At 45.0% G+C, this 22,470-nt stretch overlaps 2 protein-coding genes across 3 annotated transcripts in view; both read right to left on the bottom strand.

Moving 5' to 3' along the window:
- LOC125946236 (uncharacterized) overlaps positions 1-2,776 on the bottom strand; it is a 37,656-nt gene extending 34,880 nt beyond the window's left edge. For both annotated transcript variants that reach the window (XM_049668828.1, XM_049668829.1), the window contains exon 1: positions 2,622-2,776. In XM_049668828.1, the coding sequence (XP_049524785.1) occupies positions 2,622-2,745 (124 nt within the window). In that variant the 5' untranslated portion in view covers positions 2,746-2,776. The remainder of the gene's footprint in view (positions 1-2,621) is intronic.
- A 9,771-nt stretch (positions 2,777-12,547) lies between these two features.
- LOC119455492 (protein maelstrom homolog) overlaps positions 12,548-22,470 on the bottom strand; it is a 36,486-nt gene continuing 26,563 nt past the window's right edge. Inside the window, exon 11 of the mRNA XM_037716898.2 lies at positions 12,548-12,598. Coding sequence (XP_037572826.2) covers positions 12,548-12,598 — 51 coding nt within the window. The remainder of the gene's footprint in view (positions 12,599-22,470) is intronic.

Below are 22,470 nucleotides of genomic sequence, written 5' to 3' on the forward strand. Positions count from 1 at the left end.
GTATTGAACGATTGCAGTACTATGCCCAGCTGATATCAAGAGCGACATGTCACATGTCTGTTGAAGGAAGGAAGGAAGGAAGGAAGGAAGGAAGGAAACCAGGAGGGAGCAATATGTCACACAGATAGCCTTCACAAGCCAACTCTCTGAGAAGCCACCCCTTTGCTCTTTCTCCCATGCCTCGAAAAGTAGGCCTAGTGTGTGACCCTGCGCTCAGCGGACTCTGCCCAGTAAGTTTCATACCTGGTCGGTTATAATTAATGGGCATTTGTTTGGGTGCTTTGCTACTGCTATATGCATGTTTTCTTCCGATTCAACTTCTGTGGCTTCGGTTGAATCTTGTCACACGTACAAATAACACATTTGTTGCAACATGTGTGGCAGCCACATATTGCTGTCACACCTGTAGTCTTTTTAGAAGAGCACGTTCTGATATGGCCGAGGGCAGCAGTGAAAGACACTGAAACTTAAGTGCGACAGAATCCCCCAGCCGGGCCAACTTTTTCTGGCTTCAATTGTATCACGTAATGCTTCCTCTTAGTTTTTAATACAGTCGACGCCCATTAATTCGACCCTTGCAGGGCCACAATATTTGGTTGTATTATCCTGTGGGGATGCGTGACTCTCACGCATCCCCTGATGTTGTTTTCCCCGCATAGCTCGCGTCTCCTGTAATCTGGCTTCTCCGCGTGGCTAAGCACAGGTGGTGGTCGTAGTCGTTGCGGCGCATTGCGAGAGATGGCGCGAGTGTCGCGATGCTAACGCCACCGAACGGCGGGGTGACTTCAGAGAAAAAGGTCGAAGGCGCGCCCTTTTGGGCTTGGGATCGTCAAGCAGCACGCTCGGACGTTTCACGCGTGTGCCGGCCCCCTTCGCGAGACCGTCTCACGAAGTTAGGAGCAGGACACCGAAATGGACGAACACGGATCGTTCGAACTTGCCACCGTTCACGTGACCGTACACGTGACCGACTAGGCGATGGTGTCATAGCATGGGGCGAACATATTGCCGCGTGTCTAGCGTGGCGATGACGACAACATAAGACACATCAGCACTTATGAAAAACATAGCAAGAAGAAGAAGAAGCAGTGACTAGCGCGCAGTTTTTTAAAACCGTCCGTTCTTGTTACTGCCTCTGCCGACAAGTGCGGTTCGTTTGTCCCTCGAGCTTTCGCCGTCGTGACAATATTCGCTCACTATCCGGTCGCAGTGAGTCGGACTTTCTTGATTTGTCGCGCGCCCATGTGAATGTTCTATGGGTAGTACTTTGGCTAGCGTGCATTAGTGTATGAAAGGCGCAATAAATGCTTTTTTGTTTGTTTGCACTACTATGTTGTCGTTCCTTTGTCACAAGAGCACGTGCGAGACCCCACAATCCAAAAGGTCGAAATAACAAATGGCGGCAAAGTCAATGAATTCAAATCTCTTCTATTGCTTGATGTAGACTGCCTCATTTTGTTTCTTGCTCTTGAAGCCCAACTGAACCAACGTGAGGCAATGAGAGCAGACATGTCTAAAAGCTGTTTCAGTGTGACACGACATGAAACAAGCGCAGGAACAAATGGCTTCACGGGCAGGAGTGTGGGGCACCAAATAATACACATAAATACCCGAAAAAATAATTTTAGCGAAATGTGCAAGACACATCAAGGAGAAGCACAATTAAAGAGAAGAAAAAATATTTCGCACCAACTTTTTCAGCGACAGACAGGTGGGGGGAAACACCAGGCAGAAAACAAGAAGTGGGCTTCATCCCAAGTCACCTATAGCTTCATTTGGAATTTGTACAGACAGCTCTCGCCTTATGCGAACCATAGGTGTACATTTCATTTGCTTTACATCACACATGTGATACCACTGCAGCTGGAGATCTTGCACCAGTCTGTCTCCTCAGACCATGCTTTCAAAAAGAAAGCGAGTCACATGCCAAACTTTTCCCTCGTCCCTTGTTCATGTTCTAAATCAACAAATGGCACTTGCTGCCTGTCATTCAGTGTTGGCCGAAGACATTTAGCCAGAAACTTTGTACTCAATACTGAAACTCGGCAAGAAAAAAAATTCTGTTATGTTGCCTGTAGGCTACACTCGTCCATAAGGGGCGAACTAAAACAGTTTCATGCCTAGGGAGGCAGTAGCAACATCTTCTGAATTTCTTTAGTTATAAGGCTTCTAGTAGTGCTGTGAGCATGATGGAGCGCCGGTGGGCGTCTAATAAACTGAAGCGGCATGCTACTATCGGGTTGGAACTAAATCAGTTTTTTTTCGCATAACAATGCATGGTTTATGTCTGGGGATTTCCAGTGTATTCGAATTGAGTGAAAAGAAGGTTTAACACAGGTTGAACTAACGGCAGTAAATTGCACAAAAAGTTGGGCTAGTTGGAACTGCAATGTTATCAAGAAATTTTCAGTGCTGAGTGGGTAGAAACGAAGTAAGACAAAATGATAGAAAGCTACAGGACAGAAGGAAAGTTCGTCCAGCGTTCGTACTGTCCTGCTGCCTTTCTATCCTTTTGTGTTACTTCCTTTTTTCCACAAAGCGCTGGGAATTTTCTACAGGGCTCCTAGTATTTCCTTGCTCGGTGGTTTTGAGTCGAATAAAAATGCTGTACCACCACTTACCTGACGTGGCACTGGCAGTGTCGCTGAAATCCGAGTAAGATGTGCTGCTGGAGAAGTAGCCGGGGGGCTTGCGACCCAGCATGGACTCTCCCAAGGATGGGAACTGCTCCACCAAGGAATCCATAGATGCGCATGCCCCACCTGTGCATTTCAAAAGCAAACAGAGTTTAGCCTGTCCGTATGCATACTCATCATTATCAACCTATTTTATGTCCACTGCAGGATGAAGGCTATCTCCCAGCTATCTCCAATTACTTGTTACTCCCTCGTCTCGTTAATCCGAATTCCACGGGACCAAAAGAAAAGGTCAAATGACCGGATGTCGAATTATTGAGGGTATCGAGAAAAGAATAAACAAAGGCTTACTACATCAACACGCTTCTATTTGCTCAATGAATCGGCAAATCCTGCTTCTATTTTGCGCAAAAGCAATTGTATCTCGTGAATGAATAGTGCTGGCAGCGGCAAAGGCCTTGCGACTTTCTTCGCAGGGCGGCCACGACGCACGACCCGTGTCTTTCCTACCACTTACGCGTGCCGGTTATTTTCGCCAGTGATATAACAGATCATCCATCTAGTGCGATGTAGCCAGCGGGTTTGATGCCAGCATGGAGGTCACGGTAGAATTGCTCTACATCCTCGACAGCTGTTGTCGTGTTTGTGACATTATGCATGTACTGAAAAGTCAAAACAAAACTACCGCTTGCTGCAACCACAGCAGACGAAACCGCGAAAGCTATCGAAGCAATCATGGATGCCAACTTTCCAGTTCTTGAATGCACGCGGTCAACACGGTGTCATGCACGGCACTAAACAAGAATAGAAGGCCATGGCCCAAATAGGAAAAATGCATTCCGCCACTTTTGTTGTTTTCGTACTGTTTTCGCTGATGACAATGGTGATGCGGACTCCGCCATTTTGTTTTGTTGGGCGCTAGCGCCGTTTATGTACTATTGCATCGTACATTAGCTGCGTTCTGCGCCCGCTGCACTCCGAGTTGTCCGAATGTCGAGACACTGGGAAGCATAGCTGGAAGTGGCCATCTCACACGCTCTAGCACTTGAATAAGTTATTTTTTTTTTTAGAAAGAATCTGTTTGATCTAAGCTCATTTAACTTCACACAGAAAGTTTTCATAGTGTACCCAAAATTATCGCTAGATTTTATCTTGGTGGCATTTACAGTTCTGTCAGGGCAGTGGGCTCAATTGTGCCCCGCTAGTTAGACAGGCTCATAACACTATAGAGCGCTTGTATACGTAATTTATTTTGAAAGTCCCAATTACCCATCTACAGTTAAACCTGCTTATAACGAACCTCCGTATAACGAATTCCTGGAGATAACGAAGTTTTGCTATTCCCCTCCGTTACTCCATAGCAGCACGTGTATTTGAGACCTCTACGTAATGAAGTGGCAGCGGGAGACCCCCTCGAAATTACGAATTTTCCTCGCCGACAACCTCAAATTTTGTCATTTTTGCGCGAACAGCAATCGGAAGCACCTTCTCCTTCGCGACGGAATGCGGCGGAGAAGCGGCGGCGGCGCGCTTGGCACACGCAAGGCGGGCCTGCATCTCTCGACCCGGCGATCTTGCCGCGGGCGTGACCTTTCCCCCTCCCTTCATTCAAACCTGATCCCGCCGCTTGCTGCAGCTGGCCTAGACCGCCAAGCCGGCACTCTCCTTTTCCAGTTGATGTTGCCGAAGAAAAAAAACAAGATGCTTTTTTTTTCTTTCGAATACTTGCTTACAGTTTTTTAAAAGCTGTATTTGATAAACATGCATTTACCATCACACATAAACTTGACATATTGTTCCTCCTATGTTCGCAAAATTTGACTTCAGTTGTAGTTGTAAATATGACAGCGCAGCCATCTATTCTATTGGAAAATGTGAATTTAACCCACTCATTTGGAACATTGCCTACATATTGTCTACATATCTACACTGAACATTGTCTAAATATCTACAGCGTGGTCCCGTGTTCTTTCTCTTGTCCCTGTCTTTTTACTTTAGTAATCATGTCTTATTATGCTCGTTACCAACTAGCCGAACTTTCTGCCTTATCTACATATTGCCCATACCATGCCCTTAATTTTTCCCAGATATAAGCAAGATGGCTGGTTTAGCTCACCGAGGACACCGAGAAAACTACGGATCTCGCATGATGCACGAAAACACATGGGAAAACGAGGGTTTAGTAATTATCGGCAACACTTGAATTTAAGCAGGAAAGTGAAAGTTTCGCAACGCATTGCGCTTAAAATTCTCCCTATTGTCACGGAATTTCAAGTCCGCATCTTGTGCAGTTGTTTTAGGAGTCTGGGAAACATTTCGACTAGTGGCAGTATGACACCCTGGAACACTTCAATGAGCAACTTTCTACAAAGGCTGTATGAACCTACAAATTTTAATTATGGGGTTTTACGTGCCAAAACCAGTGCTGATTATGAGGCACGCCGTAGTGGGGGACTCCGGAAATTTGGACCACCTGGGGTTCTTTAACGTGCACCTAAATCTAAGTACACGGGTGTTTTCGCATTTCGCCCCCAACGAAATGCGGCCGCCGTGGACGGGATTTGATCCCGCGACCTCGTGCTCAGCAGCCCAACACCATAGCCACTGAGCAACCACGGCGGGTTATGAACCTACAAAGAATAAACATACAGTTAAACCTGCTTATAACGAACCTCCATATAACGAATTCCTGGATATAACGAAGTTTTTCTATTCCCCGCTGTTACTCCATAGAAGCACATGTATTTGAGACCTCTACGTAACGAAGCGGCAGCAGGAGACCCCCTAAAATAACGAATTTTCCCCGCTGACAACCTAGAGATTTCACCTCAAATTTTGTCATTTTTGCGCGAACAGCAACCGGAAGCACCTTCTCCGCCGTGACGAAATGTGATGGAGAAGCGGCAGCGTCCCGCTTGGCGCGCTCGAATTCACGGCGACTGCGAGGCGAGCGCACGTGTGCGTGTGTGCGCGAGGCGGGCCTGCATTCCTCGACCTGGCGATCTTGCCGCCACAGGCGTGACCATTCCCCCTCCCTTCATTCAAATCTGATCCCACCGCTTGCTGCAGCTGGCCTAGCCCGCCAAGCCGGCACTCTCCTTTTCCAGTTGATGTTGCCGAAGAAAAAAAAAATGTGGGCATCACATTGGTGAAAACGACCCCATCTATAGTCCAGTGCACCGGCGCAGCCAATGTAATCGGCGGCTTCCGACACGCCCCGACGGGCCCGGCACCGAATTGGCTCTTGACCCATTCGCGCGTTGGTCGCGCCGACCCAGAATGCCATTTCGCGCGAAAAAATAAAGGTGCCCATGCCGCTTCACCGACAGTCACCGACAGCCATTCAAAATGGCGCGCAGGGCTTGGGATCAGTTCTGCGCATGCTCTGAAGATAACAGCCAACGGCGCGCGCATCTAAGTATAGAGGAGATGGCGTTTTGGCTGGCGCAGCGCAACTGGCGTAGCATAACTGGCCGCAAATGGCTCTGGCCCGCGCACCGATATTTACCATATACAACGCTACGACGCCATCGGTAAGCGGTAAGAATCGAGTAAATGTGGTAAGAGTTTCTTTTTCGAATTTTCATGCTGAACCTGCATATAACGAAATCCTTTTTAAAAGCGAAGTTTTTCGGAAATTTGTCAATTTTGTTATATCCAGGTTTAAATGTCTATCGCTCATCACTCAGAACATTGCTTCATACTTCGAATAAGTATAAACACCGTGCAACACATACTTTACCGAGGATACCAGAGGAAAACAACTAAATGCCGTGTATAAAGCATAAAAATTTGGAGAAAGTGGGTATTCAGTAACGGTTTTTCGAACACATAAGCAGCCTACACAGTTCAAATTTTCGGTATACATCACCAAAAAGTGGCTTTCATTTCTTCAAAATATAAAATATCTGCTGCTCTTGCTCCTGCCGGGAAACGAGTAATAGTGTAGCTCTTATTTAGAAACAGCCTGAACACGAAATCGAAAATATTAGAAGAGGCACAGGCCTATAGAAAAGCTTCAGTTCAGTGTTCTATTGGAATTGAAATGGCTGTACACGTTCAACCAAGGTCATTTTCACGAAAATATCTTCAATAAGTCATGATTACAAAATGAAATTCGACAGTTAGACTAGTAAGTGGTTTAATTAAATTTCTGATTGTGATAAGATACTGAGACTGCAAATCTATATAGACCATGTCTTGACGGAGATTCAACAGATGCAGTATTTGATAATCCAACGGTTTCATGCCCTAAAAGGCACACCAATCGTTGGGCATGGCTGATTATAATACTTTATCCGGACCTCTGCATTTCTTCGTCCGCAAGTTAAATATAGCAAGCCGATTGTGTTTTTAAAGACGCCTAGGCGGTCTCAAGAAAATGTGCCTGGTGCAAGTAGCGCAAGTGGCAATTTGATAGGGCGGGAACTGTCCAGTGCCAGGCCTTCTCCGCAATGTGAGAGTGTGTATGGCGAATCCTGCTCGTTGCCTGCTACAGCGCATCACGAGGAGTCACAAAAGACAATCCTCGCTGCCCAAGCAGAGGATACTAGTAAAGAAAAGCATTACTTACGTGGCCATTCTATTAAGAAAGTTTAGTTTCAGCTGTAGTTTTGTTGGACTTTCTGGCGTGCAACCGAAAGTGCCCGCTTTCAGAAGTGTGGTGGCAAGTGCCCCCCCTGGCCCCCCGGTAGATACGCCTATGACAAAGTTCCGCATCAACGGCTACTCCTAAAACTTTCTCGACTAAACATTAATACACCTGTACACAATAGGATTCGCAGTTTTCTCACCAATCGACAACAATTTGTCTATGCTAATACCCACTCATCTAACCGATCCCCGTAATCTCTGGTGTGCCACAAGGTACAGTACTTGGACCCCTACTTTTTCTCATTTGTATTAATGACCTCCCAGCTAATATTATTGCGATAGCAACTATATGGACACTCCAAAGCAGATTTCTGCCGTCGGCGTCGGGTTCCGTATGACGTCAACAAAGATGAAATCGTCGCCGCGCGCCGAACGCTGTATGTGCGAGTGAAAGGGCGCGAGAGACGTGCGCTTTCACGGGGAGTGAACGCACAGCGGAGAACAAACGCGCGTTTTACCCCGTGCTCCCTTAAGGGCTGCAGAAGTAGGCGTCTATTTCTTCAACCATTCATCTATTTCCAGATGACTGCGTCGTATATCGTTCCATTAGAAACAACACAGATATTAATACCCTTCAAAACGACCTCAACCTTATCGAGTCCTGGTGTAACACATGATTAATGTCCTCAAATATAAAAAAAATTAATATTGAAGCTTGTACTTGTTTATCTTTCACCGGCTAACAAATGTTAAAAGTTATCACTCGGTGCAGGACGCGCCTGCATGTATCAGAAGTTTCTCGAATGTTATCGGTGCTTCTATCCGTTGTCTGTTGTCACCGATGCTTACGTAATCCGATTGTATGACCGGCATGAATTGTCTAGTACTTTCTGGAAGACACGCGGGCACCAGGGATTACTCTGGAACCTTCGATGACTCATGTATAAAAGCCGACGCGTTTCCCCGCTGACGGAGAAAGAAATTCAACAAGAGGGCACACTCGGCAAAAACTGGCAACAGGAAACATGTCATGCTATAGTATTGATGCCGAACGTTAGCTGCTGCGAGCATCGAAAAAAAGAAAGTGAAATTAAGTTAACAGACATTGTTTTATTTTTTTTATTCTTTGCCGCGAAAACTAACACGGTTTGTGTATAAATGAACTTAAACTTTGCGACTAATTTTTCTTGCGTTACCTAGCGACAGGCCAATGACACGCCAGATGCACGTGTCATCCACCAGACACTCCGCCAAAGCGAGCAAGAACGGCTGCGCGTTTAATGTAGCCTGGTTTCTTGGGCTACCGGCGTATTCTTGCGTTCCTTCTGCACTGGGACAAGACACCACTGCACTATTGGACTACGGCAAGGTGAGAAATTTTGTTTCACAGTGTACGACACAATTAGGCTTACGGCACAGGACCGAGACTTAAGACGCAGTTGGCGAAAAACAGCTCGGCTGTCCTGGCGCAGTTAATTTGAGTTAATGAATCGTGCTGGGACACGTTTCCGACGCTTCCTAGGGGATTATTGTAACTTATTTCGGTTCTGTTGAGGCACACTGACCGCACAGGGCGCTGTGACGCAGTTAGCGAGAACCAACTCGGCCGTGGTGCGTAGTCTAGTGCAACTTGCTAGGAGAAGTTTGTGCCGCTTTTGCTGATGCCAGACATTACTGAAAAGTAATTTCGTTACTTTTTGGGATACTTTTGAGGCACGCTGGCCGCATAGCACGCTGTGACGCATTTAGCGATAAGCAGCTCGGCCGTGGTGACAAAGTTAGTTTGGCGTGTAATGAATCTTAGAGGGACAAGTTTGTGACGTTTTTTGTGGCCCCACAACAACATATACCTTCTTTCGGTACTCACGTCTGTCGAAAACGCGATGGGCGATTGCCAAAAGTGATAACATGCGAGTGTGTTGCTGGCACCGGCAGAACACGCAAAAGATAACGCTGAGGAACATATCAGAAACTTGTAATTCGAAAATTATGTCTTCTAAAAGACTGAAAACAGGCTTCGCACCCACGCATCTGTCTTGAGTGCGAGTAGAAGGCATTCTGCGAATGCCTAGCATGGTCCGGCTGGGAACCTATGTTGCGACCGTCTCTGTGCATGTAGCGTACCGTCGCGTTGCCCGAGGCCAAGTTTTGGAAACGCTAAGTCGCCTGTGTATTTGTGTTGCTAAAGTGCAGGAAATAATGCCTGGAGATGGAGGAATGCTTGGAAATCAGATGTTTTCATATTTTATGGTATTGTTTGGGATGAGTCGGGTATTTTCTACGCCATGTATGTAAAAGCGAATTGCTTTTGTTTGTAATGCCGCCCATTCACCGCTTTCACCCTCTACACGCAGTATTCCTATGTCAATACCAAAATGACACATGCTTGTAACATGCTGTTACATGCTTGTAAATGTAACATGCTTCTAATTTAATTTTTTTTCAGCTGATGACGTCCGGTGGAGCTTCATATGGGAACTAGTGCTTACCTGTGGTCACAACGTTGGATGAACGCACAAAAAGCACAGAACGAGCTTTTATATAGAGCAAAATAAATACAGTTAAACCTGGATATAACGAAATTGACAAATTCCTCGAAAACTTAGTTATAAAGAGGATTTCGTTATATGCAGGTTCAGCACGAAAATTCGAAACAGAAACGCTTACCGTATTTACTCGATTCTAACGCGCGTTTAATTGTAACGCGCAACCGTTTTCCGTTTTCGTCGAAGCACTCATCCTTGGAATGTCACACCAGGCACCGGATGCGTGGACGCGTGTCATTTCTCACAAGCGCGAAGCATCGGAAACGAAGAGCGAGCGTCACGATGGCGTCGTAGCATCGTATAGTGTTACAGCAGAACCCCGCCGTTACGTTCCCAGGGGCTGAGTTCTCCCGGCTGTTACGTCGTTTTCGGCCGGTCCCGGCACAGCTGCCATAGAGCCCAATGCATTGGTAATGCCGCTGTTGCATCACAACTGTGGACCCGTTCCCGCATCATACGTTGCAAACTGCCACCCCGCGCCGTCCCGAGCGGCCATTTTGACTTTTCATGTCGCTTGGCTTGGTGGCTTAAGGATGGCATTGGCCGCTCAAAGTGCCGGGAGCGACAACTATGACGTATTTTTGGTTTCTGCCAGCAAAAGTATGGCCCTTGAGATCCGTATTTGCTATATAAAGATACTGTCTAAATGGGCCCTAAAATTGTTTTTGGCTCATAGATATTCCGTATAAAGTCGACAAGGGCGATAACGCAGTCGCCGTGCCCCGTATGCTGTATCACGGCCGCTCTTTCCATTGAGTGGCCGTGGCTGTATGTGCGAGTGAAAACGTCCGAGGAGAGCCGACGACCGCGTGTAAATCTCGGGCGCGCAAGAAAAGCAGGGAGGAAGTGCGCCTTCTTCCGTTGCACTCGAGGCCCCGGCGAGGGAGCGAGGGGGGAGGGATAGCGGGGCGGCGTTATACTGTACTCTGGCATCAACTGTGTACTGCGCGGCGGCGCGCGGTCGCGCGGGCCATATCTTGAAAGCGATCTGTGTTGGGGCAGAGTCTAGCAGTGTAGGTGCGTCGGCGTCTCGTAGCTTTGTGCGTGCTGTGTGTTCTCGGCACTCAGTTTGCGTTGAAGCGATAGACAACAGCACGAAGGTCACTTCGCTCGCTTCTCCAGCGGCGCTTCCACACACCGCCAGCGTTTGACAGCGCGTGTCCGCGCTCACCGAGCGTGATGTGTCACAGCGTGTACCAGCGCGTCGGCAACATCAACTGGAAAAGGAGAGAGTGCCGGCTTGGCGGGCTAGGCCAGCTGCAGCAAGTGGCAGGATCAGGTTTGAAGAAGGGAGGGGGAAAGGTCACGCCCGTAGCGGCAAGATCGCCGGGTACGAGGAATGCAGGCCCGCCTCGCACACGCACGCACGTACACGTGCGCTCGCTTCGCATTCCATCACGGCGGAGAAGGTGCTTCCGGTTGCTGCTCGCGCAAAAATGACAAAATGTGGGACGAAATCTCTAGGTTGTCGGAGGGGAAAATTCGTTATATCGAGAGGGTCTCCCGCTGCCCCTTCGTTATGTAGAGGTCTCAAATACATGTGCTTCTATGGAGTAACGGCGAGGAATCGAAAGACTTCGTTATATCCAGGAATTCGTTATATGGAGGTTCGTTATAAGCAGGTTTAACTGTATTTCCTCATTTCACAAGGGGTCTTGCGTCTACTTTGTGAAATTGCACATGGCACAAATTCGATGGGACTTGACCAGATCGTTAGCAATCATTTTTACCAAATAATAAACCGACTCTGCATGAAGAATGTGCACGGTCAAGCAAAAAAAAAGAAGAGGCAGAGAGAGGCGCAGCCTGCGTGCTAGCTAGCGCTCAAAATCATCATCATCAGCCTATATTTATGTCCACTGCAGGACGAAGGCCTCTCACTGCGATCTCCAATTACCCCTATCTTGCTCTAGCCGATTCCAACTTGCGCCTGCAAATTTCCTAACTTCATCACCCCACCTAGTATTCTGCCGTCCTCAACTACGCTACCCTTCTCTTGGTATCCATTCTGTAACCCTAATGGTCCACCGGTTATCCATCTTATGCATTACATGGCCTGCCCAGCTCCACTTTTTCCGCTTAATGTCAACTAGAATATCGGCTATTTCCGTTTGTTCTTGATCCACGCTGCTCTCTTCCCGTCTCTTAACGTTAGGCCTAAAACTTTTCGTTCCATCGCTCTTTGTACGGTCCTTAACTTGTTCTTGAGCGTCTTTGTTAACCTCCAAGTTTCTGCCCCATATGTTACCACCGGTAGAATGCAATGATTGTACACTTTTCTTTTCAACGACAGTGGTAATCTCCCAGTCAGGATTTGGTAATGCCTGCTTTTTCTCAGCTGCATGAAAATAATTATTACTATTATTACTATACCCCCCCCCCCCCTGATATAGCCCTATACAGTCGACTTACGATTATATCTTGACATTCGTTCGAGTACTCTTGTTGCTGCACAAGCACAAGATCACAGCATGGACACATTCGCAGCCACTAATTCAGTTTGCAAACTTGAGTATTCCAGTCATCATACTAAAAAAAAAAATGTGCTCTTTTACTGTCATTATACCTTGGGGATGCACACAACATACCCACATGTTTAAATGTTTGTTTTCTCTCTCCTCAGTTGAACCAGAACTGAAAAGTCTTCTCATCACAAAAAAAAATAGAAAATAAATGAAATACTAATGAGTTTGGGCTCCCAACACCCTGCCCACAACATGCATTTAGCTACAGGAGCACTGCTGTGAGCGCATCTTTCGTCAAAGCAATAACTCACCGGCGTTGGAAAGGGCCTGGCTGCGGAGATGGAACCACTCTTGGGCCCTGGGCAAAGACAAGGATAACCCTGCTGTGAAGACAACTTCCACGCAAGAAGACAAAGTCAGTTGCCAGCCTTAGGCGTTACAGAGAGACGGTGAAGCGAAAGACCCAATTCAAGTTAGACTGGTAGTGCATTTTTACAAAACAATATTTTCATTAGTTTTATGGCAACAGGGCGATAATTGTAAGAGAAAATGGTCGAAGTTCCCGTATTTCCCAGGCTATTAGTCACACCTTTGTTTTGAAGAGTTTCGTAGAAATAATTGGTATATAAGGCATAATTAAATGTGATTATAACACCTGTACACTCATCACAAAATCCCGTACTTACCTATTTAGGGTAGGTAAATATCCATAAAGAAGTTTTTTACAAGCTGCAAACTCAAGCAGAAAAGCACTGTTTCATGTCTCTTTTAGTGCCTTCACTTTTGTCTGATAGTCCACGCTTTGATTTCGCCTGGACCGGCTGATTCTCGGCACGACCACTAGGTAGCAAGCATTTACTTAGAGTTGCGAGAATAAGACACCTATTTTGACTCGGCATGATGACCGAGTTGTCAAGTTGTCACAATTGGTGTCGGAACGTGGCAAGCCATTTATGGCCTGAGCCATGTGCAATAATCATTGTCAATGAATCTGTAGAAATAACAAAGTTGTTGTGGAAGCGATGCAAGTTGGTGCATGACATGCCAATTTCCAAATGAGGTTTGGAATGGGATGCTGAATACTATTTTCTTTCTTAAAGATGTCCAAAGCCATTTGGGGCTGATGTTTTAGCAGGATCAATGTGCACTTTATAAGTGGCAAAAATGTAGTATTATTACTTGTAAAAGTCCCCAACTTGAGGTTCTGTTGCTTTTTGCAAACGCTTACACACTGCCCTGATGCGCTTACGTTGAATTGTCAAATCTGCTGTCCACCAGTTATTGCTCCCGCCTTGTTGAGGAACAACCGGTCATAAATGAGTGTTACACTAGCATTTGAAAATACTATTGACTTTATTAATTACAAATTCTAGAGCTTTGTTTGAATGGAGGGCACTTTTTGAACCAATTGGGAGCAAGTGAGAGCAGTTCCTTAACCCATTAAGAGTCGAATTTTTTTGCTAAATGCGACCCCCCAGAGACAATTTTTTTTATTGCTGGTTTAAATTCTTCGAAAGAACCTATTTTGAAAAAAAAAATGGTCGTAATCTTTTTAGAGTGACCGTAAAGTGACAAAAAAATTGTTTATGTTGTAAAATACACAATGTTTATTCATGATTAAGAAGATAAGCGCAATTCAAAAATGGTTGTGTGCACATCTGGAAACCGAAACAAGTGAGAAACCTTCGATAGCTCTATCGCCAACAAAGCGCAATAGAGCTATTGTGGTCTCAAAAAAAACCTTATCGGCCCCATCCATATATCATATCTCAAAAGCATATCTGCACCATCCGGCGCCTTGTACTCAAATTTACGGGAAGCATTGTTAAAGATTTCAAAAAAAGAGCAAACTGCAGCACAACATTCCATTCGTTTCCGCCTTCCTCGCATAACAGAATGCGGAGTAATTGGTACGGGGTCATTTATTGCGGTCGGACCTCGAGCGCCGAAAATGGTTTTAGTTAGTCATTCTATATGCTAATCTTTGGCCGTAAGCCGTACGTGGCAATTCTTTTTTCCAGTATCGACTTCAAAAAAGAAAACAAAAAAAGCCTGCACAGTAGCCTAATTAGTGGCTACATAGTGGATACGGCGTTGCGCTGCTAAAGTGGAGCTTGTGGGTTCAATCCAGGTCGCAGAATTCGATGAGAACGAAATGGAAAAAGATTCGTGTACTTCTATTTAGGTGCACGTTAACGAACCCCAGGTGGTGAAAGTTAAACCGAGTGCCTTATAATCATATCGTGCTTTTGCCACGTAAAACCGAAGAACTTGTTAAATAAAAAAAAATTAAAAAACAGGTGGCTGCATTCTTCGGCTTTGTTCTAGGGGTGAAAAATAAATAAATTATTCTTGAGTCTGATTTGTGAGAAAAACATATTACGATTATCCCATATTTCATAAATAAATGTTGTGCCGTTCCCAAATGTATGACCGCTCACAACTCAGCAGCTTGTATATTATAAACGGCTGCTTTCAGTTACACGGTGCACTATCATAACGACCGTAATGAAACAAAAGAACGGCATGTTTCACATACACGTAGAGATATGTGCAGATCTGTTGCGTTCGTTGAAGATAAGCGTGGCACCACATGGGGCACCAACTTTTAATGGGTTGCAAACATGGCGAGACTGTCAAAAAAAGTTTTCCTTGTCTGAATCAAGTTAGCAGATTTACAGGCTGCCCCAAAACGGGGTGTTTATATTTAATGACAGCTAGGAACTTGTTAAGCAGGACTGAACACCCATGTGTTAATTCTCTTAGGAACTGTGCCTCTGTGCAACAGTCACTGACTCTCCGGCAGCACAATCATTCGGAAATAACAGTATTCACTTGCATCAAGTGCTGTTATATGTTACATTCGAACGGGAATGACTATTCAGCGTCGTACAGTATACAGTAGAATCCCACTGTTACGTTCCTGGGTGCTGCGTTTTCCTGGCTGTTACGTCGTTTTCGGCTGGTCCCGGCACAGCTCCCTAGAACCCAATGCATTGGTAACGCCGCTGTTACATCTCAACTGTGGGACCGTTCCCGCATCATACGTTGCGAACTGCCACCCCACGTGGGCCAGGCGGCCATTCTGACTTTTCATGTCACTTGGCTTGGTTGCTTGACGATGGCATTGGCCGCCCAAAGTGCCAGGGGCGACAATTACGACGTATTTTCAGTTTCCGCCAGCAAAAGTGTGGCCCTTGAGATCCGTATTTGTTACCTAAAGATGGTGTCTATGATGCGTTGCGGCCCTAAAATTGGTTTTGGCTCATAGATGTTCCGTATAAAGTCCAAGGGCGATAACATCGTCGCCATGCGCCATATGCTGTATGTGCGAGTGAAAGCGTGCGAGGGGAGCCGACGATCGCGTCTAAATCTTGCGCGCAAAAGAAAAGCAGGGAGAAAGCACACCTTCTTGTATTGCGCTCGAGGCACCGGCGATGGAGCGAGGGGGGAGGGATAGGGGGCAGCATTGCGCTCTGGCATCAACTGCGTACTGCGCGGCAGCGCGCAGTCGCGCGGGCCGTATATTGAAAGCGATCTGCGTTGGGGGCAGAGTCTACGCAGTGTAGGTGCGTCGGCGGCTCGTAGCTTTGTGCGTGCTGTGTGTTCTCGGCGCTCAGTTTGCGTTGAAGCGATAGACAACAACACGGTCACTTCTCGCTTCTGCAGCGGTGCTTAAATTCCTCACCCCAGCGTTTGACAGCATGTATCCGCGCTCATCGAGTGTGACGTGTTCATCTTTGCCTGTGGGCGCTGACACCATGCTTGTTAATATAGTTAATAAGCGAATATTTACAAGTTTATACGGATGATAAAACTACTACTATTACTTTGTATAGCTGTCTACTATAATATGATATCGCAATCGATACTTCGGCTGTCGGGCGAAACTACTTTTTTTCACACGTAAGAATTAAAATAATATTGTGTGCAGTTCAACACTACTCCCATTTCTCAATTTTTCCTGTTTCCCGGCTGTTGTGTTTTTTTTTTTACGGTCCCGTGAAAAACTTATAAGCGGGGCTCTACTGTATCAATAACACTTGCATATATATATATATATATATATATATATATATATATATATATATATATAGATCGTTTTGCCAGCTTTGAATATTCTTTCTGCAAATGAGAGTTATGTGCAGTATTCACTACTAAGTGTGTTTGTTACTGCAAACACGTGCGCTTATTCTGGTCAGGAGTTCTCACTTTTTCAATTAGTGCATTTAGAATAATTATTATTTTTTCTCTTACATATATATCGTAAACATATATGGGCATGTACCCTTTGATTTAATTACCTAGAAATATGTTGGTCATTCTTCACTGCCACGCAGTTAATAAACCTGGTTTATTTCACTCCAATATTTTTGCCTTTGATTATTGTCCCTGATGAATATCCACCAACAAGAAGCTCGCATAAAATGACACGATATCAATAATAAAATTGTCTAGTACACTCTAGCTGGGACGACCCACTTCGGTGATACAATTGCCTTGGCCACATCTTGAAAGAAATCTGCGACGGGGAGAGTCTGCCACGCGCTGTTTTCGCCGCTTACACTTCGCGTTGAAGTGAGAGGCATGCTAGCCCGAAGCTCAATTCGCTCACTGCTGCTGCTGCCGCGCTTCGTCACTCCAGCATTTTGACAGCGAGTTACCGTGGTCATCGAGCGAGATTCGTTCTCGTTGATCGAGCGAGACCCACCTTTCAAAACACCTGAAAGAAGTTAAGAAAGAACTGGTCGACTTGCAGGAGCACAGTCGTAAAAACAATTTGGAGGTGAAAGGCCTTCCTGTGGCTCCAGTTGAAAACCTTGCCTCAACCGTGAAAACTATTGCTGTCTGCGTCGAATCTGAAATCCAGGATTCTGACATAGAAGTACCGTATTTACACGATTGTAGGTCGACCCATTCTTTCAAATTTGAGAATCCAATGTTGGGGGGTCGACTTAGAATCAAAACCGAACTGTGTACCGCTAGTAGCGGCAAGAGAAACGAGAAATCAGGGGCGCTAGGGCGTGGTTACAACTTTGCACCTACGTTTCCATGGTTACGGTAGAAGCGTAGCGTATTAATTTCCCGTATTGCATACATTTTGATTGCGCGCACCACGAGCGCACGGCTCTTGTGGGAGCATCGATCATGGAAGAGCCGCCATTTGGGGGGTATTGGTAGTTGGTGGAAGAGCCGCCGTTTAGGGGTATTGGTAGTTGGCAGAAGAGCTGCCATTAGGGGGGTATGGTAGTTGGCAGATGAGCCGTCGTTTGGGGGGGCATTAGTAGTTGGCGGAAGAGCTTTTCTTTGAGATACGATTGTTTTCGACGGCCGCACGCATCTGTCACTTCTGCTGTGGTGCTGAATCGTCGCGCCTGTCATGAGTGCCAAGAACTTTCGGCGCTCGTTCACAGCAGCAACTAACAGCTGCTCAGCGGGACGCAAGTTTGGAGTCAGTGAAAGTGTGGTGCGGCAGTGGCGGCTTCAGCGCGAGAAAATTTAGCCTCCCTGGCTACTGTGTGCAGGTGGGTCCTCTCTGTGTGGGCGGCTGTACCGCGCGATGTCGTGGTGCGGTCGTTCGCGAAGTGTGGACTCGCACTTGATGACGTGCTTAGGGAACGCAGCAGCTATGACGGCAGCAGTGCCAGTGAGGTCGACTCTAGTGACGAGTAGTCTTAGCAACCCCATCAATAAGTTTCCCTTGTGTGAATGCACTCGCATGGCTTTTCTCCCCCCCCCCCCCCCATTTTTTTTTTTATTGAGACATGCAATTTTGGGGGGGTCGACCTACATTCGAGTCGACTTACAATCGTGTAAATACGGTAATTCACCGTGTTCCTACAAAAGATAAGGCAAAGCAAATATTGTAGTTAGGTTTGTGTCCTGTAAGGTCAGAGACAGGGTTCTGAAAGCAGCTAAAAAGCACAGAATAAACGCATCTGCTCTCGGCTTTAAGGATAACTCTCCAATTTTTATTAATGAACACTTGTGTCCAGCTAACAAGGTACTGTTGGGCAAAGCGCTGAGTGCAAAGAGAGATCATAACTGGAAATTCACCTGGGTGTCTGATGGGAAGATTCTCATGCGCAAAACAGAAAATTCGCGTGTGCTGCATGTGACGTGCACAGAGGATCTTACTCAGGTACAGTAAGCGTGACACAAGACAAAAAGAAAAAGAGAAATAAAATGAGTACTTTTGCTGATATCGAAGAAACATGGCAAGGGCACGATTTCTTATCATTAATTCATTGTAACATCCATAGTATTGCCAGAAATTTAGACGTACTTTTAACTTGCATATCTCAACACTCCTTCTTTACGACATCATCGCGATAACAGAAACATGGCTCAGAAGAGACGAAAAAGTAACGATACCGGGATACACCATGCTATCACAACCCAGAGAAAGTACAGCCCGTGGTGGTGGCGTCGCGCTTTTTATACGGGACAGGCTCGGGTTTCAATGTCTAGTTGATAGTCCGTACAGCAACCAAAGTGCCGAAACCCTTTTTGTGAAGCTTGAATGTGGCGTTGTTGTAGGTGTAGTTTACCGTCCTCCTAGCTCATGTATTAATGATTTTATCTCCATTATGGAAACTGTTATTGACCCTCTTATAACTATCCACAATCCTATTATCATTTGTGGTGACATGAACATCGACTTATCTAGAGATGATTGCTACGAGTTCTTTCTACAGTCTTTCAACCTTAAAAATGTGATTTCATCCCCTACTCGAGTTTGCAACAGGTCTTCAACTCTCATCGATCACATTTTGTGCAATAGTGATATCGATGTACGGGCAGGTGTTTATGACACCACGATTGCTGATCATTGTCCAACATTTTTGTTTATGCCTCAAGATTGTTTTCATCCTTTGCGCCAAAAGCATTCCAAATACTCGACAAAGATAAACTATCCACTTGTTCGCAGCATCCTAGAGACTACCAACCAATTTCGATAATCTATCCAACGACAACGTACACACGGAATGTCAAAACATTATTGACTGCATTACCCACACGATAGAAGAATCGCGATACGATTCACGACACAACTATGAATACGCCATATGTCCGTGGATGAATGAGAGCATACTTGCACTATTAAAAAAGAACGACTATTATTATACTAATCTAAAACAAAACAAAACTAACAACTACAACAAAAGCCAGTTTAAATTTTTCCGGAACAAATCAGTTATGCTAATTCGAAAATCGAAGCAGGCCTATTATACTAACTTAATTAAGCGACAAAATGGCGATGGAAGGCAAATATGGAAAATAGTCAGAAATGTAGTAGGATTAGAGGATGAGCAATATGTTACTCCCGAAAATGTGTCCCCACACATTGCTAATAAATTTAATGATTATTTCTCAAAAATTGGTGAGGATATACATAGACAGTCTGTTCTTGCAGTTCCCACAACCATTGTCCAGAGAAGCGTGAACAGTGATTTTTATTTTCATGAAGTAACACTTGAGGAAATAAAATGTATCATTGGCAAATTATCGTTTAATAAAGCATCCGGACTTGACAGTATTCAGGTTAGGATCCTGAAAAACAATATTGATATCTTATGCGTACCCCTTTGTAACGTGTTTAACCATGCGATAAGAAGTAATTCCTACCCAAATATATTGAACGTTGCAAAGGTTATCCCTGTGTACAAAACTGGCGATCCCAACCATGCGAGTAGTTATAGACCAATTTCAATTCTGTTGTTAAGACAGTATTTGAAAAACTCATTGTACTACAGTTAAATGCATTTCTAGTAAGCAATAACATTATCTGCCCACAGCAGCATGGCTTTGTTGCGGGTAGATCTACATCAACCGCAGTTTTAACACTTTCGCAATTCATTAACTCTGCTCTTAACAAGCAGAAAATTGCTGTGTCAATTTTTTTTAATATAAGAAAGGCGTTCGATACAGTCTGTCACTCCATACTGTTACAAAAACTGGAAATTTATGGTATTGTTGGAAACGCGCTTCAATTCATCAACAGCTATTTTAAAGCACGACGGCAACAAGTAATAATTAATAAACATCACTCCGCTTTCACTGATGTCATATGTGGTGTATCACAAGGCTCGGTTTTAGGCCCTATTCTGTTTTCATTATACCTTAATGATTTACTGGATGCACTTAAGTTAACACAAGTCTTAATGTATACTGACGCCTTAGTTTACTTGGGTGGCTTGCTCTCATCACTGCAAGACATATCTGGTGAACTACTATAGGTAGACCAATGGTTTTCAGAAAATAGACTAGCCCTAAATACTGATAAAACTAAATATATCATATTTCACTCCAACAGGAAAATACTAGATTACAATACCTTTAATTTGACTCTAGCGAACCGAACTCTGGATCGTGTTAATATGCTTAAATATTTAGGAGTTGCTTTAGACTAGAGCACTGCACGGGCCTGATTTTTCGGCCCGAGCCCGGCCCGGGCCCGCTTTACGAGGCCCGAGCCCAGCCCGGGCCCGTAATACAAAGCCCGAGCCCGGCCCGGGCCCGAGCGTACATGACCGAGACCAGCCCGGGCCCGTGGTTCGAAGCCCGGGCCCGACCCGGGCCCGTGTTACTGAACCCGGGCCCGGCCCGGGCCCGGGCGTTCATTACTAAGCTTAGCTAGGGCCCGCGTGTGCATGACCAGGCCCGGCCTGTAAGAAAAAATTCCTATTTTTTACTTACAGATTGTACCGTATCTGTCAGCCTCACCTTCTCGAGGTTTAATCAGCTGCAGTATATAAGCAATAAAAGGCCGAAATCTTTGTTTCTCTCACGGGAACATCAGTAAGCAGGCCCATTGCCTGTGTTACTATTTTTCTGGTGGTGCGCATGTACTTACCTTGATTTGTACGATATGGTTCTATGATGTCATTTAGCATGCAAATATACAGGGCATTTCATTTTAGCTGAACCAAATTTTTAAAGATTGCCTGTGACAGATAGCAGTTACAATCCTTGATCTAAACTACTCGGTGAGGCGGCCGTTACTTCCCCGAGAAATCAAAACGCCTCATTGAAGAATTAACATAATTACGCTAATTAGCGTTTTAATTAATTATTCCATGGCACATCTTTCAATCCACTAATTATATCCGCCGAGTTCGCAAGGCGTATCCACTTGGAACGAATTCTCAGGACTAGTTTCGAGATAATAATTTTCAAAGTGTCCGACGAAATCAATCAAATCAAATCAATTTATCGTCCAGTTTACATGCTGGACGGTCATTTCGAATTAAAAGCTACATATGTAGCTTGACATGACCCGAAAGACCACACATGCAAAATAATTCACATATATTTCCAGCTATCACTGGAATTCCTCATAGACGAAATAGCTATGAATGGAAAGGCAAAAAATATTTGCGTAACGGCGAGTTAACAGAATTGGAAAAGTTTTAACAGAATGCATTTTAAACAACACTACAATAACAATACTAGCTATACAAAACAACGCAGCACCAGCTATACAACATAGCATGAGACTGAATTTTGCAAGATCAACATTTGCTAAGAAAACGAAACAGGATTTACATTATATACTCAGAACCATACAGAAAGGCAGAATAATAATCACATCAGATACATTACAAGTGACCAAAGTGTCAGCTGATTTCCTTCTTACTGAAAATACCGCCATTTTTGTATCTGTTGTAAGTGAATGGTAGGTCATGTATTAACGACTGATGCTTATAGAGTGTTCTGAAGTATGGAATTGACCATATCTCAGGATTTCTTGTGTTCGCATTAATGCGACAACGCTCTAAGGAGGCTAATTGTTTTTTGTAGTTACAAGCTAATTCTGACATGGATGGCCTAATGGATGGTAAAAACGCCTACTTGAATATTTAACATAATTACGCGAATTAATTTTTAATTATTTTACTGCACATCTTTCAATCTACGAATTATAGCCGCTGAGTTCGCAAGGCGTATCCACTTGGAACGAATTCTCACGACTGAACCAGTTTCGAGATATTAATTTTCAATATGCCCGACAAAATTCATGGGCGTTCCAATTAACTTTTTGAGGAAAACGCTGTTTTATGCATTGAAGCAAAAAGTAACTGGCCTTAGCGCTAAAATAATGCCACATTATCGACACTGGTAATAGATAGTAATAGTTGAGCGGCTCAGTGGGCCAGCGGGCCCAGCGAACGAGCGGAGACGCCAACTGCGCTGCGCGGCCCGCTGGGACATCCAGCGTGTTCACGG

The sequence above is a fragment of the Dermacentor silvarum genome, chromosome 6, assembly GCF_013339745.2.
Source record: "Dermacentor silvarum isolate Dsil-2018 chromosome 6, BIME_Dsil_1.4, whole genome shotgun sequence".
In the NCBI taxonomy this organism is placed as follows: Eukaryota; Metazoa; Arthropoda; class Arachnida; order Ixodida; family Ixodidae; genus Dermacentor; species Dermacentor silvarum.